Source organism: Salvelinus alpinus, chromosome 4 (genome assembly GCF_045679555.1).
Source record: "Salvelinus alpinus chromosome 4, SLU_Salpinus.1, whole genome shotgun sequence".
NCBI classification, from domain to species: domain Eukaryota; kingdom Metazoa; phylum Chordata; class Actinopteri; order Salmoniformes; family Salmonidae; genus Salvelinus; species Salvelinus alpinus.
Genome location: NC_092089.1, coordinates 64,963,313 through 64,980,833, shown reverse-complemented (window position 1 = coordinate 64,980,833; position 17,521 = coordinate 64,963,313). Strand labels below are relative to the sequence as shown.

At 42.4% G+C, this 17,521-nt stretch overlaps 1 protein-coding gene and 1 long non-coding RNA gene across 6 annotated transcripts in view; one reads left to right on the top strand and one right to left on the bottom strand.

Moving 5' to 3' along the window:
- Positions 1 to 17,521, bottom strand: part of LOC139574159 (A-type potassium channel modulatory protein KCNIP1-like) — a 45,026-nt gene that overhangs the window by 3,954 nt on the left and 23,551 nt on the right. For all 5 annotated transcript variants that reach the window (XM_071398397.1, XM_071398396.1, XM_071398398.1 and 2 more), the window contains 5 exons: positions 4,308 to 4,432; positions 4,096 to 4,165; positions 3,904 to 3,974; positions 3,621 to 3,728; positions 1,901 to 2,068 (listed from right to left, as the gene is read on the bottom strand). In XM_071398397.1, coding sequence (XP_071254498.1) covers positions 1,901 to 2,068; positions 3,621 to 3,728; positions 3,904 to 3,974; positions 4,096 to 4,165; positions 4,308 to 4,432 — 542 coding nt within the window. The remainder of the gene's footprint in view (positions 1 to 1,900; positions 2,069 to 3,620; positions 3,729 to 3,903; positions 3,975 to 4,095; positions 4,166 to 4,307; positions 4,433 to 17,521) is intronic.
- On the top strand, positions 6,450 to 9,810 carry LOC139574160 (uncharacterized). The gene is made up of 4 exons (XR_011674732.1): positions 6,450 to 6,528; positions 6,873 to 6,971; positions 9,037 to 9,136; positions 9,599 to 9,810. It is a non-coding gene; the product is annotated as an uncharacterized lncRNA (long non-coding RNA).

Here is a 17,521-nt window from a genome sequence, read left to right as displayed (position 1 = left end):
CAGTCCCTTATCACTGGTATATCTTGGCATGCATTATTCAAGAATACGTTCAGATTGTGTGCAGCGCCATGAGCATACAATGCACAATGTCTCAGGAAAGGCTGTCTGGGTTGGCAATACAGGCCGTGGTGAATACATTTGCTCACAAAAATGCAAGGCAACGCAGTCCCATGCTGTAGCTACTGTAGGCCTCTACATAAAAAAGAGAGACAAGCACAGACACAAATAGACTTTATTCTATGAGAAAGAAAGAGAAAAAGAAAGACACAGAGAAAGAAAGCAAGGAGGACTTCAGCAGACCAGGGGAGTCTCTCAAATTGGCTATAATTTAATTTAATTTGATTCAATTTAATTGACCTTGAATACCGCAGCCCATTTGTGCAGGCTATTAGCCAGACAGAACCCGCTGAGCTCAACAAACCAAACAGTGGCTGAATTTATCCTCAAGCCAAGTACCTTTTTCTTAATTGTAAGGCTGTTTGATGTGTAATTTTGATTAAAAGTGTATAAATAGCAACTAAATGCGGTATATAGCTATAGATAGTACACTGCATAATGAAAGCATCCCTAGTAAGCTAGTGTTTTGAGGGTGGACTGACTGTATTATTTGGAATTAAAAGACTGGCTTCAAGCATAACAACTTGCTCTCCAAGCTGGGTGAGAGCCCGAGGATGGCTCGTGTCATGCAGGTTCCGGCAGGCTATACAGAACAATTGATTTAAAAAATCAATTGGTAGCTGTCGCATCAAACATTTATTTTACAATCTGCAATGTTAAAATGTCCAACTTTAATTACTGAACAAGCAATTACATTATTGCCACCAGCCAGCAGTCTAGTGTAAATGGCAGCATTTCGACACCATGTACAGCTTTTATGAAATGTTAGGCTTAACATGAGAAAATTACAACCAAATAGGCCTACCAATAAACATTTATCCATTAGCTAAAGCACCGCTATAGGCTACATGCCCAGGCACTAGAGAAAGCATGTCATCGATTCAATAGGCAGCTGCACAGACATGTAGCGATTTCAGCACCATGGACAGTGATCGGTAGTCTATACTTGTGAGTTGCTTTAAACATTTTTTTAGGGGGGATCCAACCTTGCAGGGATCCAGAGAAACTGCATTATGGCAGTGGTGTGAGACCAATGGCTCTGGTCTACTAATTGTCCCCTCCCCGCTCTCTCCACCCGCCCCGCCCGACCCGAAAAAACGAGGGAATGGGGTGTCTCGCTTTCTCAGCTGTCTCTGGTAAAGAGTAAAGACCAACAGAAGGGGGAAATTATAGTGTAGGATTATTTTATAAGTTATATTATTTTCTAAGTCACTGTTGTGTAGTTCTAAAATAACTAACTGCACAAAAGTGTTTGGAATTGTAATGATAATTGATTATCGACTAACTTGCTCTATTCTGATTGGTCAGATGTTTGTTGATGGTTAGAAGAGTACAGGAAATAGCTGAGTTGAAGAGTGCTGGCCTAATGGCCGTGAAAATGGTCAGTTGATCATCACATTTGCATAAGAGTAGTCAGTCTCCATCCAATGTTCGTCTACATAGAGAATGATCAACCCACCATCTAAAACCCTCAAACTACAATAGTATTATACAAGAGTAAGTGGGAGGGATGTTTAATGATCAAATAAAATTGTATTTGGTAAAAGTGACTAGGCAATCAGGATAGATGATAAACAGAGTAGCAGCAGCATACGTGTGTGTGTGTGTGTGTGTGTGTGTGTGTGTGTGTGTGTGTGTGTGTGTGTGTGTGTGTGTGTGTGTGTGTGTGTGTGTGTGTGTGTGTGTGTGTATATATATATATATACATATATATGTGTATGTATGTGTATGTATATATATAGAGCCAGTGATAATCATAGAAGTCCAGAGAACTCCAGTTTACCTCCTGGCAAGACAGAATGAACTCATCCAGAGTGACTACTCCATCTCTGTTCTTGTCCATCTTCTGGAAGAAAGCATCCACATGTTGTTTGGGAGTGTCCGTCTTCAGGGCAGGGTATGTGTACTTCCCCATCATGTCATATATCGCTCTGACTATGTCTGTCATCTCCTGTAACACACACAAAAGCACAGTTTGTCTGTCAGTGGATGTCGAATGTGAAACAAAACACACAATTATTTAGAAATGTACTACTACACTACACACGTATTTAATTTATTTTATTTAACCTTTATTTAACTAGGCAAGTCAGTTAAGAACAAATTGTTATTTACAATGACGGCCTACAAAAAGGCCTTCTGCGGGGACGGGGATTGGGATTTAAAATAAAAATATATAAATATAGGACAAAACACACATCACGACGAGACAGACAACACAACATTACATAATGAGAGACCTAAGACAACAACATAGCAAGGCAGCAACACATGACAACACAGCATGGTAGCAACATAACATGACAACAACATGGTAACAACACAACATGGTAGCAGCACAAAACATAGTACAAACATTATTGGGCACAGACAACAGCACCAAGGGCAAGAAGGTAGAGACAACAATACATAACGTAAAGCAGCCACAACTGTCAGTAAGAGTGTCCATGATTGAGTCTTTGAATGAAGAGATTGAGATAAAACTGTCCAGTTTGAGTGTTTGTTGCAGCTCGTTCCAGTCGCTAGCTGCAGCGAACTGAAAATATGGGATGTGTGTTCTTTGGGGACCTTTAACAGAATGTGACTGGCAGAACGGGTGTTATATGTGGAGGATGAGCACTGCAGTAGATATCTCAGTTTTGGGGGGAGTGAGACCTAAGAGAGTTTTATAAATAAGCATCAACCAGTGGGTCTTGCGGCGGGTATACAGAGATGACCAGTTTACAGAGGAGTATAGAATGCAGTGATGTGTCCCATAAGGAGCATTGGTGGCAAATCTGATGGCCGAATGGTAAAAAACATCTAGCCGCTCGAGAGCACCCTTACCTGCCGATCTATAAATTATGTCTCCGTAATCTAGCATGGGTAGGATGGTCATCTGAATCAGGGTTAGTTTGGCAGCTGGGGTGAAAGAGGAGCGATTACGATAGAGGAAACAAAGTCTAGATTTAACTTTAGCCTGAAGCTTTGATATGTGCTGAGAGAAGGACAGTGTACCGTCTAGCCATACTCCCAAGTACTTGTATGATGTGACTACCTCCAGCTGAGTATAAGACTGTATCATCTGCATACAAATGGATGAGAGAGCTTCCTACTGCCTGAGCTATGTACTCCCTTGGAGACAGGCAGTGGCTGAGACAGCAGATTTTCTGACTTTGAACACTACACTCTTTGAGAAAGGTAGTTAGCAAACCAGGCCAAAGACCCCTCAGAGACACCAATACTCCTTAGCCGGCCCACAAGAAGGGAATGGTCGACCGTATCAAAAGCTTAGGCCAAGTCAATAAAAATAGCAGCACAACATTGCTTAGAATCAAGGGCAATGGTGACATCACTGAGGACCTTTAAGGTTGCAGTGACACATCTATAACCTGAGCGGAAACCAGATTGCATACCAGAGAGAAAACTATAGACATCAAGAAAGCCAGTCGTAAACTGTATGCTGTACCCACTTACATGTGCACCTCACACACGCGCACACACGCACGCGCACACACACACACCTCCTTGCTGATGTAGCCATCTCTGTTTATGTCATACAGGTTGAAAGTCCATGTCAACTTCTCCCTTACTGATCCCCTCAGTAAGATGGACAGAGCCATGACAAAGTCCTGGAGGAGGGAGAGAATGAGACACTGTCACGGGGAGAACAAGAGGAAGAGTGATCCAGCATGGAATCCACGAAGGGTAAGTGATCAGAGGATCGTGAGAGAGAGGGAGGGGGGGAGAGAAAGAGGGAGAGAGAAAGAGAGGGGGGAATTTGAGACGCGGTAGAGGAATGTTGACCTCAAACTTGATGGATCCGCTGTGTGCTGAGTCAAAGGCGTCGAACAGGTAGTGTGCGTAGGAACTGGCATCTGCAGAGCATTGGAGAGAAGATAGATACATGTCACTCTTTGTGTGCTTACGCAACATACCCACTACACAACTCAACACCTTTACATGTTATGGAGACACATACACAAACTCATTTCTTACCTCCATGGGGAAAGAACTGGGCGTAGATCTGTTTGAAGGTGTCCTCGTTCACCACCCCACTAGGGCACTCCTACGGTGGAAATAGAAAGAGAGAAAGAAAGACGGAGAGACAAAAGGAGAGAGAGAGATCAGCCCCAGAGAGACATCGGTGACGGACACTAAGTGATGAAGTGATGGAGAAATGGAATGACAAGTATAGACTGACTACATACGTTTTTGAAGCCACGGTAAAGGACTTGTAGCTCTCTCTTGTTGAAGTTGCTCTGAGCCTCCAGTTTATCCAGCCCTTCTGGCCGATGACACACAACGCTCAGCTCAAAATCATCATCAATTTTATCTAGAGAGAGAGACATATATACTGTAGATAGGAGATTTTCACAAAAGGTTGCATTTTAATCAGCTATGGAAAATAGAAATACGTAGGTAGAGAGCGAGAGAGATAGAGAGAGAGAGATAGAAAGGGAAAGTAAAGAACGGTTCAGGTAAGAGAGGGCACAATAGGACAGTGGGAGAGATGGAGCAGAGAGAAAAAGAGACACAGGAGGGTAGAGAGAGTGACCTCAGTGACCTGATCATTAACAATTCATTACTGCCTCTGCCAGAGGGGAGGGGACCAGAGGACGGACAGACGGACACACGGGCACACACACTCCTCCAGGCCATTTGGTTTCATCCTGGTGGCAGAGCTGTCTCTGTCAGTGTCTCATTAGTGAGAGGTGGAGAGTGCTGACTCTAGCCCGAGGTGAGGTAATTCAGACACAACTCACCTGGGAAGCCAAGTGACACTTACGTTACAGCTGCTCTGACAGATGCACTGTTCAATGATACTGTACAGTCACACATGCACTGACACACAAAGCCAGCCTCACACAGAGCTAGGGTTGCAAAGCTACTGGTATTTTACCAAAGCTATTGGTATCTGCAGTAATTTTGGTAATTAACAGCAAATCTATGGCAATCTATCGTAACTTTTATCATTTATACTAACTACACTACTTTATGTTAACTTAAGACATTTATTAATGTACAGAATTCCTTTTTTGGGCCCGCTTTAAATGATGTGCGGCTTATAACGGCTTCAAAAAGCCTTCATAAACACTACTTAAATGTGTGGCAAATCATCTATAACCGTATGTCATGCTTTATAAAGTGTTCATAAATGTGGCATAACTGTGGGACATAACCCACTATGTCAAATATGACATAAACCTGTGCTTTATAAAGGTTGACATAAGCACCACTTAATAAAGGCCTTATAAATCATATTAAATTGAGGCTTCACAAAGCAGTTCTATCCCTGTCATGCATCTTGGTAGAGCATTGCAACGCCAAGGTATTGGGTTCGATTCTCGGGACCACCCATACGTAAAAATGTATTCACGCATGACTGTAGGTCGCTTTGGATAAAAGTGCCTGCAAAATGTTATATTATATTTCACTAAAACATTTTTAGGATGGCCCAACCTCTTTCCCTCTTCGGTGCATAGTCAATATTGGACCTGACCTCAATTTCCCCCAAAATGCTGAGCTGCAGGATGACACACACTCTAAAGTGCAGTCACGCGCATCAAAAATCATTGGTAGGGCATACATTACATTTTTTTGCCTACTTATTTTTTTGCCCAAATTCTGTTTTCTTGGTTTTGTTTTCACAGGTTTCGGATTTCCCCCAGTTTTTCTGGTTTAACCGATTTTTTTCACGTTTCTTTAATGGAAAAAAACTACAACTTTTGATTTTCTGTCTTCACAACAATGCTTAAACCACATCAGGGGTTGAAACGTAGATTTGTTTTTAGTGTAATTTCCCTTTAATTCAGTGAGCATGCCCTGCACTGTTAGCGGGTTTTCTACAGTGCGTTACGCGCACATGTGATATGATTCGGATGCCAATGAATACTCTACTTGCTGGAGCCTCACGTGGAGGAAAGACTAGCGGGAGGAAGGAGTTCGCTTCTGCTGCAGTGTTCACGGTCAAATATTACGCATTGTGGCTGTGCTTCGCGTAAAAGGCCAGAAACACTCCGTATTATTCAGAGCCCCACGAAAGGACACCATATACAGTATACATTCTACAGACCCTACTGAGTAATCCCTAACATACATTTACTGCGGCAATCACAATAGTTATTACTGAAAGCCAATATGTATTCCATATACAGTGATTCGCATTGGCGGCATTTATTTATTTAAAACCAAACTGTAATGCAAATGTCACTTAAACATGAACAAATATGAATCATTTTAATGTCTCAACAATAATTGTTCATATATCATGAATGGGTATCGAATCTTTTATACTATTACGTGGGAGACTTTTATTGAGAACATTTCGTAAAATCCGAGATCCGGAAGTACTTTTTTAGTGTTGCTGACGAGACGCTGAACATGTGATGAGTTTGAACATCAACTGCCACCGAACAGTAAAAAAAACAAGTAAATTAAGCCTTATGTATTATAATCTAAATGATTTTGTAGTAGTTAGGTGTTGAGTTAGATTACATACAGTAGCTACCTCAATTGTTATTTAAAATAATTTCGGTGACCTCACCGAAATGTAGCTTGCTAGCAGGCTCAGCTAAATACAATTCACCCTAGATACAGCCATGTCTCATAGTCACGTTATGACATTTGTAAATTAAAGAGAAATATAATAATACGAATTGAATGGAGTTTCCCATTCTGAGTTTCTGGCGCAGCACAGAAATGCCCTTATCCAGATGGTGGGACAAAGGCATTTCCTAACAAACCTGCTAACTTTCTTTGTTGTTACTTTTAAGGTTGGAACCAACATGCAGTACCTCCAGCAGGAAGAAAGACAATAACCATTTGCCAGCTTAAAGAAGCTACACTATTCACAGCCCTGTGTAATGTTCAACGTAATTGCATTGCTGGACTTTATGAAACTGTTTTAGCTGTTAGTGATCATTTCCTAAGTGTTAATACATTTGTGTTTACATCATTAAGCCTTTATGTATGTGTTATTAACGACCAAAGGTGTCTGACCTTATAGGAAGTACAGCGTCATATATAATACATTTATGTGTATGTTAATAATGACCAAATGGGTCTGACTTTATAGTAATTACAGCACCATATGATATAAAGCATTTGTGTACAGTACCAGTCAAAAGTGTGGACACAGCTACTATAACACATATGGAATCATGTAGTAACCAAAAAAGTGTTAAACAAATCAAAATATATATTTATATTTGAGATTCTTCAAAGTAGCCACCCTTTGCCTTGATGACAGCTTTGCACACTCTTGACATTCTCTCAACCAGCTTCATTAGGTAGTCACCTGGAATGCATTTCAATTAACAGGTCTGCCTTGTTAATTTATGGAATTTCTTTCCTTCTTAATGTGTTTGAGCCAATCAGTTGTGTTGTGACAAGGTAGGGGTGGTATACAGCCCTATTTGGTAAAAGACCAAGTCCATATTATGGCAAGAACAGCTCAAATAAACAAAGAGAAACGACAGTCCATCACTACTTTAAGACATGAAGGTCAGTCAATACGGAACATTTCAAGAACTTTGAAAGTGTCATTAAGTGCAGTCGCAAAAAAAGTCCTATGGTGAAACTGGCTCTCATGAGGATAGCCGCAGGAAAGGAAGACCGAGCGTTACCTATGCTGCACAGGATCATTTCATTAGTTAACCACACCTCAGATTGCAGCCCAAATAAATGCTTCACAGAGTTCAGGTAACAGACACATCTCAACATCAACTGTTCAGAGGAGACAGCGTGAATCAGGCCTTCATGGTTGAATTTCTACAAAGAAACCACCACTAAAGGACACCAATAATAAGAAGAGACTTGCTTGGGCCAAGAAACACGCACAATGGACATTAGACCGGTGGAAATCTGTCCTTTGGTCTGATGAGTCCAAATTTGAGATTTTTGCTTCCAAACGCCGCGTCTTTGTGAGACGCAGAGTAGGTAAACAGATGATCTCCGCATGTGTAGTTCCCACCGTAAAGCATGGAAGAGGAGGTGTGATGGTGCTTTGCTGGTGAAACTGTCAATTATTTATTTAGAATTCAAGGCACACTTAACCAGCATGGCTACCACAGCATTCTGCAGCGATACGCCATCCCATCTGGTTTGCACTTAGTGGGACTATAATTTGTTTTTCAACAGGACAATGACACAAAACACACCTCCAGGTTGTGTAAAGGCTATTTGACCAAGAAGGAGAGTGATGGTGCTGCATCAGATGACCTGGCCCACAAAATCACCAGACCTCAACCCAATTGAGATGGTTTGGGATGAGTTGGACCACAGAGTGAAGGAAAAGCAGCCAACAAGTGCTCAGCATATGTGGGAACTCCTTCAAGACTGTTGGAAAAGCATTCCTCATGAAGCTGGTTGAGAGAATGCCAAGAGTGTGCAAAGCTGTCATCAAGGCAAAGGGTATTTGCATAGTAAAATAAATAGAAGTGTGTAAAAACAATACATTTCATGATGAAACCTTCATATTAAACACCAACGGTGTTCACTAAGTTGATGGTTTATATTTAGGATAATGTTTTACAGCTTTGTCATTATATTTTCATCATTTCATATATATTGACAAGGCCAGTGAGAGGGCCAGAGATAATTACAGACACCCATGATAATCTGAAGTCCCCAAAAGGGCCACTAGATGTCTTCTTATAGATGACATTAGATCATTCAAAGATACAAAACATATTCGGTAGTTTACATAGAAAATGTCTAGCAATATACCCTCCCTTTGCAACCCTACACACAGGTAACAGTAGTTCTCTTCCCCCCCCAACTATTAGCCCTGTCCCCCCCCTGTACCTTCACACCCCATAATACTACAGCAATAGTCATAGACATCAATACTCATAGCTATCTTCCATTCATATGGAAGTAATATCAGAGTTTTGCACAGTACACATTTACAGCCTTTTAACTCTATTTGCCCAGCAGGCTAACACGGTCAAGAGACACAGACTATCCGGGTTGATATTCAGCATAGTAGTGGTGCCAGTGGTAACTACTCACCCTCAACATGGATGACCCCCACAAGGTGCAGTAGTTTAACCGCCCCGCAGATCAGAAGCATAATAGCTATGATATGGAGACTGCTCGCCTCATGTTCTCCCTCATTATCCATCTCTCTTGTATCTATCTCTATATGTATCAGGTCTACAGCTGTTTTTTCCCTTTCTTCCTGGTCTCCTATCTTCCCCTGCTCTGGCGGTACGTATCTAAACTTTCTACAGGACGTATCCCACCCCTCTCTCCCCTTCCCCTCTATCTCTACTTCTGTCTCCTCTCACTGACTGCAACCACTGTCATTATACCTGCCTCGCTCTCTCTCCACCTCTCCCCTCCTTATCCCCCTCGTCCTCCCTCGGGCATCTCTCCCTCTTACCTTCGCACCATGCCTGTGACCCTCACTCCCCCTATCCCCAGTTTTCCGCTTTCACTCTCTCTCATTCCCTCCCCCTTTCTCTCTGTTTAGTAATAGAATGTCCTTCACTCTCAGGATGGACCCCACCTCCAGGGCGAGAGATGACCCACTGAACCTACCAGGACAATGATACACTCACCTTCAACCTGCCAGCTGTGTGTGTGTTTGTACTGTACGTCACAGAGCTGTGCTTAACTTGCTTGAAGGTAACTGCTAAATTGACGTTATATCCTTTAAATGACACACAATTACAATAAACACAAGTTATTGTCCCCCATGTAAACCAACCAGTGACGCCAAGAGCTTTTATTTTTACCTAGAAATTACATTCCACTGTATGTGTAGGCCGTCATTGTTCTTAACCGACTTTCATAGTTAAATAAAGGTTAAATAAAAATCAAAAATAGAAATTAATAAAGTAAAATCAACTTGCAGTAATTAAAATTTACCAGTAGAGGGAGGCAGACACTCTTGCAAGATTAGATCCTTGACTGTCATTGTCCACTTCCTCCTTTCATATTGGTCTAATGGTATTATTTCCAGAACCTGTTCAGCAGTTTGAACATGTCTTGTCAGGGTTTCCTTACAATGGAGTGGGCGGCAGGTAGCCTAGCAGTTAAGCGAGATGGGCCAGTAACCAAAAGGTCTCTGGTTTGAATCTCCAAACTGACTAGGTGATTTTTTGTCGTTGTCAATGTGTAAGCACTTAATCCTAATTGCTTCCGTAAGTCTCGCTGGATAAGCGTGTGATGTAAATAAGTGTATGCATCCCTATTCTTCTCTTCTGCCGTTCTATTCAAACTGATCCCGGTAATCCTTCTGTATGAGATGCTCGTTTGCATAAATCTGAATCAGGCAAGAGCTACAGCTGCTTCTCATTGGCCATTTAACAGCGAGGAGCACTCTCTAAGAAGCATAACCACTACTCTGACATCACCACACTGAGCAGGTACAGTGCCTTCAGAAAGAATTCGCACCCCTTATCCACATTTTGTTGTGTTACAGCCTGAATTTGAAATGGATAACATTTAGATTTTGTGTCACTGATCCACACACAATACCCCATTATGTCAAAGTGGAATTATGTTTTTAGAAATGATCAACAACCAATTTGACAGAGCTTGGAAGACTTTTTGAAAGAATAAATGGGCAAATATTGTACAATCCAGGTGTGCAAAGCTCTTAGGCCCCAATTCCGACCCGAGTTAAGAGCGTGTGAAGGGAACGTAGGATTAGAAGAGCATGCTATTCAACCACTATTCGTTTTGGGTGGAGATGGAATAAATGAAGGTGTGGAGGAGGTGTGTCTACAGATACACCTTATTCTGACCTTGACTTCATTCCCCCATAATTCCACCACCTTTACACGTGAGGATACCATGAGTAAGGTCTAGCGAACCTGCCGGTTCCAAGTGGAAAAAGCATCCACTTTTTTCCCCCCTGATGGAAATAACAGAATTCTCCGTGCACAGTTATTTACAAATTGGTACGTGATATTGATAAGAGCTAGGTAAATGAGGAATCTGTTTGTAGAAGGGGATTGTAAATACAAATAGTGATTGTTTTAGATGATTTTTCCTTATGATCCCTGGGGATTAATGTGAAACTAGCCGTACAAACTGAAAGTCATATCAACATGACATGTATTGCGGCCCCTTTTCCACAGTCAAATTGGAAATAAATAGTTTTGCCGTTATTCTGAATTTGAATTGCACGGATGAAATGTGGAGACTAATGCTATAGACATCAGTAGGGCTGATGAGTTGATCTGTGCACTTAGTTTTGAGTATGTGACCGGGCTTTTCTCCATTTTATTTGACAGTTTGTAACATGTTAAATATTAGCCACTATCGGGAGCCACCGTCAGTAATACCCACATACATGTATTTTTGCATCATTCCATTCCGTTTACCTTTCTTCCCTCTGACACATCGTTGTAAATTGTTCCTGAGGGTCACTGGCATTAGTGGATCATATTAGGCTAACGTTGTACAATCGTTTGGGACATGTAGCCTAGTTGAATCATTATGGAACTCAGACCACACATAGCAGGTTAAACCTGGCACACGGTTCATAATGACTGGATCGTTGTCGTACAGTTCCATGATCAGTGAGGATTAGGGTAGATTTATAGGACTGTTGTTCAACCCCTACTGTACGCTTTTTTTCCACCTTCCAATATTTTGCGGATTGAACTTGAATATGGAAACTTTCAGGGTGGATCAAACCACTGTACTTTTTAATCATCGTTATATTTTGTGTGCAAAGGTTCATTTTTTGTACTTTCCTAACCCTAAAATTTGACTGCATAATCTACAAGAATGTATCTACCAGTTGGTGCTGAAACAGAGAGGACTATGCATAGATGGCTTTCTTTCCTGGCGCCCTATATTCTGACCCTGTTCTCTCAATGTATTCTAATGAGTCTGTCGACCAAATTCTAATTAAAGGTGCACCTTATTTAAAGGGATGGCTTAAGATAAATGTACTTTAAACCCCATTGAATGAAAACTCCACGAGAATATCTGTTGGCAACTCGATAAGGCAAGTCTGAATACCAAATACTGAGAAGTGCGTAGGAAAGGCGTGTGTAGGAAGGGCAGAAAATCCTAAGTCGCCACAAATGCCTAAGTCAGGATCGGGCCCTAAGACTTACACAGAATGATCGAGTTTTTCTTCCACTTTGACATGGGAGTATTTTGTGTAGATCGTTGACAAAAATAACAATAAGTCCATTGTAATCCAACTTTGTAAAAAAAAAAATGTGCGCAAAAGTCAAGGGGCATGAATACTTTCTGAACGCACTACATATGGATCACTAACATAGACATATTACACACTTTTACACACACAAATGGAGTACCACAGCCTTACCTCATACACTCACAACCAGTGGAAAGAAGACGCTAATTTCTAAATCCCATTTGACTAAAGCAACTGTATCGACTTCAGGGTGGCAAATTGGCATACCTCAACAACAAGGTTCACCCTTCACACGGCAATACATCACTGTCAAATTTGAGGCAGCCCTACTGCCAATGTACGTGATCACCAGCCTTTTTGAATGGCTCGCTATGTCCAAAACAGACACACAGAGTGGCATCTCCACATATTCCTAGAGAGTGAAAAAGCAACACACCCAGGCAAAACAGGCAGAAACTGACCGACAAAGATTCAGCAAACACACACACACACCGCTGCAATAATTATTACGCTAATGACCACGAGACAGTCAGTGTGAAAGGCATTAGAGTTCATCCATCCGCTCATCCCCATGGACAAGAAGAGAGGCTTCTGCATACATGGTGTCCGCAGATGAAGACACACACATGCTACTAGATAGTCAACTGAGGCTGTCGTCACAGGATGTCTTGGTTAATAAGCACTCTCACACCCTGTAATACAAAGTCTACACCACAGTGTGGGTGAGAGACGGAACGGGAGGGAGGGAAAGGGGATTGAATGGGAGAGGTGGATGAGAGAGAAAAAAGAGGGTGGATGAGAGAGAAAAAAGAGGGATGTGGAAAGGTTGGGATGAGAGCGAGGAGAGCGAGGAGAAAGATGCAGATGATACAATCTGAAGTGTGTGGGAGAGAGAGAGACAGAAAGAAAGAGATAAAGAGAAACAGAAGAGTGGAATGAGCAGGAAAGGAGGATACGAGAGCACAACAGAGAGGGAGGAAGGAGACAGATTGGGGACAACAAAAAGATGAGGTTGACAGATAGAGCGAAAGAGAGAGCGAGGGAGGAAGAGATATGGAGAGAGATGACGAGGAAAGGAAAGCAAAGAGAGAGAGAGATGGCAGAAAAGACACAAAGGGACAGAAAATATGAGAGCGAGAGTGGCAGGGAGAGAGAAGATGAAGACAACATTGCTTCAGGGGGCCAGGTGAGGGAGTTAACGATGGAGGCGGAAGAGAAGGAATGAACAATTCACCAGAGGGAAAAAGCCATCAAAAAGCCTCTGTTGAGACTCAGTCAGACTGACTGTCACAGAAGAGACACACACAGGCACTGTCACAGAGACAACAAGCAGCAGAGAACATCAGGGAGATAGAAACAGAACAGGATAACACACGTCCAGAGCACAGCTTTATTATGATAAAGCGATGACATGACAATGCATTACTAGAATAGGACTATAATCACCTTATACATATCACATATTATCTGTAACATGTCACAAGGGATATCTGACTGTAATCTGACGTTCTCACGGCCTCGTATTGAACACAGAGTATATGGAGGGAACTGGGAACAAGACATATAATGCACTAAACTATATTTAATCATGTACGTGTTCATATACAGTATGTCAGTATTTCATAATATAAAACATATGATATGTTAGCCAATGGGATTTACACTGAACAACATTTTATTTTTAAACAACAATTTACAGTTCATATAATGAAATCAGTCAATGGAAATAAATTCTTTAGATTTCTCAGGACTGTGAATACAGATATGAATCTGTTGGTCACAGATACATTTAACAAAAAAGGTAGGGGTGTGGATCAGAAAGCCAGTCAGTATCTGGTGTGATCACCATTTGCCTCATGCAATTTTGGAATTTTGTCCCACTCCTCTTCAATGGCTGTGCAAAGTTGCTGGATATTGGCGGGAACTGGAACACGCTTTCGTACACGTCGATCCAGAGCATCCCAAACATGCTCAATCGGTGAAACATGAGGTGATGGAGGCGGACAAATGGCACGACAATGGGCCTCAGGATCTCGTCAGGTTTTCTCTGTACATTCAAATTGCCATCGATAAAAGGCAATTGTGTTCGTTGTTCATAGCTTATGCCGGCCCATACTTGAAGACCACCGCCACCATGGGGCACTCTGTTCTCAAAGTTGACATCAGCAAACTGCTCGCCCACACGACTCCATACACGCTGTCTTCCATCTGCCAGGTACAGTTGAAACCGGGATTCATCCGCGAAGAGAACACTTCTCCAGCCTGCCAGTGGCCATCGAAGGTGAGTATTTGCCCACTGAAGTCGGTAATGATGCCGAACTGCAGTCAGGTCAAGACCCTGGTGAGGACGAAGAGCACGCACATGAGCTTCCCTGAGACGGTTTCTGACAGTTTGTGCAGAAATACTTCAGTTTCATCAGCTGTCCGGGTGGCTGGCCTCATACGATCCTGCAGGTGAAGAAGCCGGATGTGAAGGTCCTGGGCTGGCGTGGTTACACGTGGTCTGCGTTTGTGAGGTCGCTTGGACGTACTGCCAAATTCTCCAAAACATTGTTATCTTGGCAAAGGAGAAATGCTCACTAACAGGGATGTTAACAAATTTGTGCACAAAATTTGCAAATAAGCATTTTCTGCACATGGAACTTTGATCTTTTATTTCAGCTCATGAAAATGGGACCAACACTTTACATGGTGCTTATATATTTGTGTTCAGTTGAATGTTATGTTACAATATGGCAATAGCCCATATGGAAATATCCTAGAATGACAGAGTAATATGAAAAAGTATGCAAATTAGCAATAAGTAATATGCAAAAGAATGCAAATGAGCAATAAGCACATTTTCTTCTGGCTAACATGGAGAGCAACAGATCCTCAATACCCCCTTCTCTCCCCTCTCCCTTTCCATAACCCCCCCCCCACCCCTCTATTTCTTTCTCTCTCCATCTCTCTCTCGTAACCTGTGAGTACATGCCCTATATGGCCTTGGTTAACTTTGGACCCACATGTCCTATAACACCGCGCTGACCTGTCCCTCCCAAAACGGACATCTTTTGTTGCCATGACGACCGTGCTTCCAAGGTAACAGGCAAGAAAAGAGTGTGTGAGCAGAGTGATAAATACCTTGTGCATGTGTGTGTGTGTGTGTGTGCGTGCGTGCGTGTGTGTGTGCGCACAGCAGTGGAAGGGCGACACACACACATGCAAGGTATTTATCACTCTGCTCACATACTCTTCTCTCTTCTTCAGACACACACACACACGTCACTTCCTTCCACCTCCAACACATTGACATGCAAACACACAGACACCACCCTGGCATGCACATAGACATGAACACTAGCTATACATTCTCTCTTTCCTGATGAAACTCTCTCTCGCTCTTTAGTTTTTACACACCTGTTACCTCAGTCTCTCTCTCACACAAACATTCAACAGATGCTTCCATGGTGTAGTGACAGAGTTACCTGATTATTAGTGTGTGTGTGTGTGTGTGTGTTTGACTTTATATTGGTTGCGTGTGTTATTGCTAGGTGTAGGTTGTGTTGTTTTCATAAATGTGTGTATGTGAGTGCTAACACTCTTTTTTAAGTTGTGTGTGTGCGTGTGTGCACGTACATGCGCATGTGTCTCTCCTCTGGACGGCCTCCCCTCCTCTCCCCCTTGGTTCTCTCCCCCATGGTTAACGTGCCCACCACAGCGCCCATGTTGTCGTCATGGTAACAGCCTTGTCTACGCTCTGTCTGTCCGAAGAGGTTTCGTCACATGTCTGACAGTTTGCACTCCCACTCCTTCCCTCTCTCCACTCATGCCGCTCATGAACCGACCCCCTCTTCCGGTCTTCTACTCTCTCAATCTCTGTGGTGGCGCTTAGCTCCTCTCCCTCCCTCTCCTTCTCTCTCTCACCTGTTACACATTAGTAGTTGCTGCTGTGCTCCTACCCCCAAAATACTCTAGAGCAGGCCTGGGCAATTCCAGTCCTCGGGGGCCTGATTGGTGTCACACTTTTCCCCCATCCCCTAGCAAACAATCCGTAAATCAGTGAATCAGTGAATCAGCTAATCAGTGAATCATTTAATCAGTAAATCCGTGAATCAGTAAGAGGTTGATTCATTGAATCATAGATCATGATTTCACTACTGTTAAACCATTCCACCCCCCTTAAGTATAAACATGACACTCAAACACACAGATATAATTACACCACACACACACACACACACCCCCTCCACAAACCAATTATTTACGTTAACGAAATTGATTTCATACATAATCATACTGTCACACAAACACCTTCACAGACACACAAATAATTCTCAAGAGGACAGAGACCTGTGTGTCACATCTTCTCCTGCCTCTTTCCCCCCCACCCCTCACACACACAGCCCTCATAGCTTGTACATGAAGCACACACAGCCCTCCAATCCATCAACCATCTCACTTGTCACCCAGTCCATGCATCATTACATCCCCCAGTACATACATGAATCTATAAAACGCACACTAGGAGAGAGCAGAGTGAGACAGAAAGGAGGAGAGAGAGAGAGGAAGGGAGGTGGAGGGGGGAGAAGGAGTGTGAGGAAAGGGTGGGAGAGGAAAAGGAGGAGGATGAGGAGGTGATGGACTTTTTTAAAAAAGGGAAGAGAAACAGGAAGGGAAGGGGAGAGAGAGGATGTAGAGAGAGAAAGATGTAATAGACAGGTGGTAGGGAGCGAGGTGGAGAGAAGTGGGGGGATCATGATATGTTACAGTTTTTTTATCATCGCTAGGACCCATTTCTCAATACTTACTGTATGTCACTTTTTCCACACTCTTCACACAGTTCTCCTAACCAACTTTCAGCTTGGCACAGCAGTTAATTTCACATCCAAAATGCACTAAAACGACCAAAACACTTCATACACGTCTCAAATCAACTCATTCTTCCATAACACTAGCAAAGGTTGTCACCCAACAAGCACACTTTGTCACTCACAAAACAATGACCTAAACAATGACCTAAAAAAACACAGTTGGCATTACACAATGTTTTCTTTTGTAAAATGTCTTTACAAAACCAGAATGACACCTCTCTACTGTTTAGAAATCACGGCAGTATATGTTACAGGAATGAATCAGACATAATGCAATATGCTTCAATATGTTTTATGTCATTTTTTGGCATTGAGTGATTCCAAAAGACAAGAATTTGTATATACACCATCTACCGATACAGATACAGTAGCAATGCTAGTCAACCCTGTCTTCTGCATTTGGCCACAGGTTCTCATCCACATCACATCTTATGTCATCTTT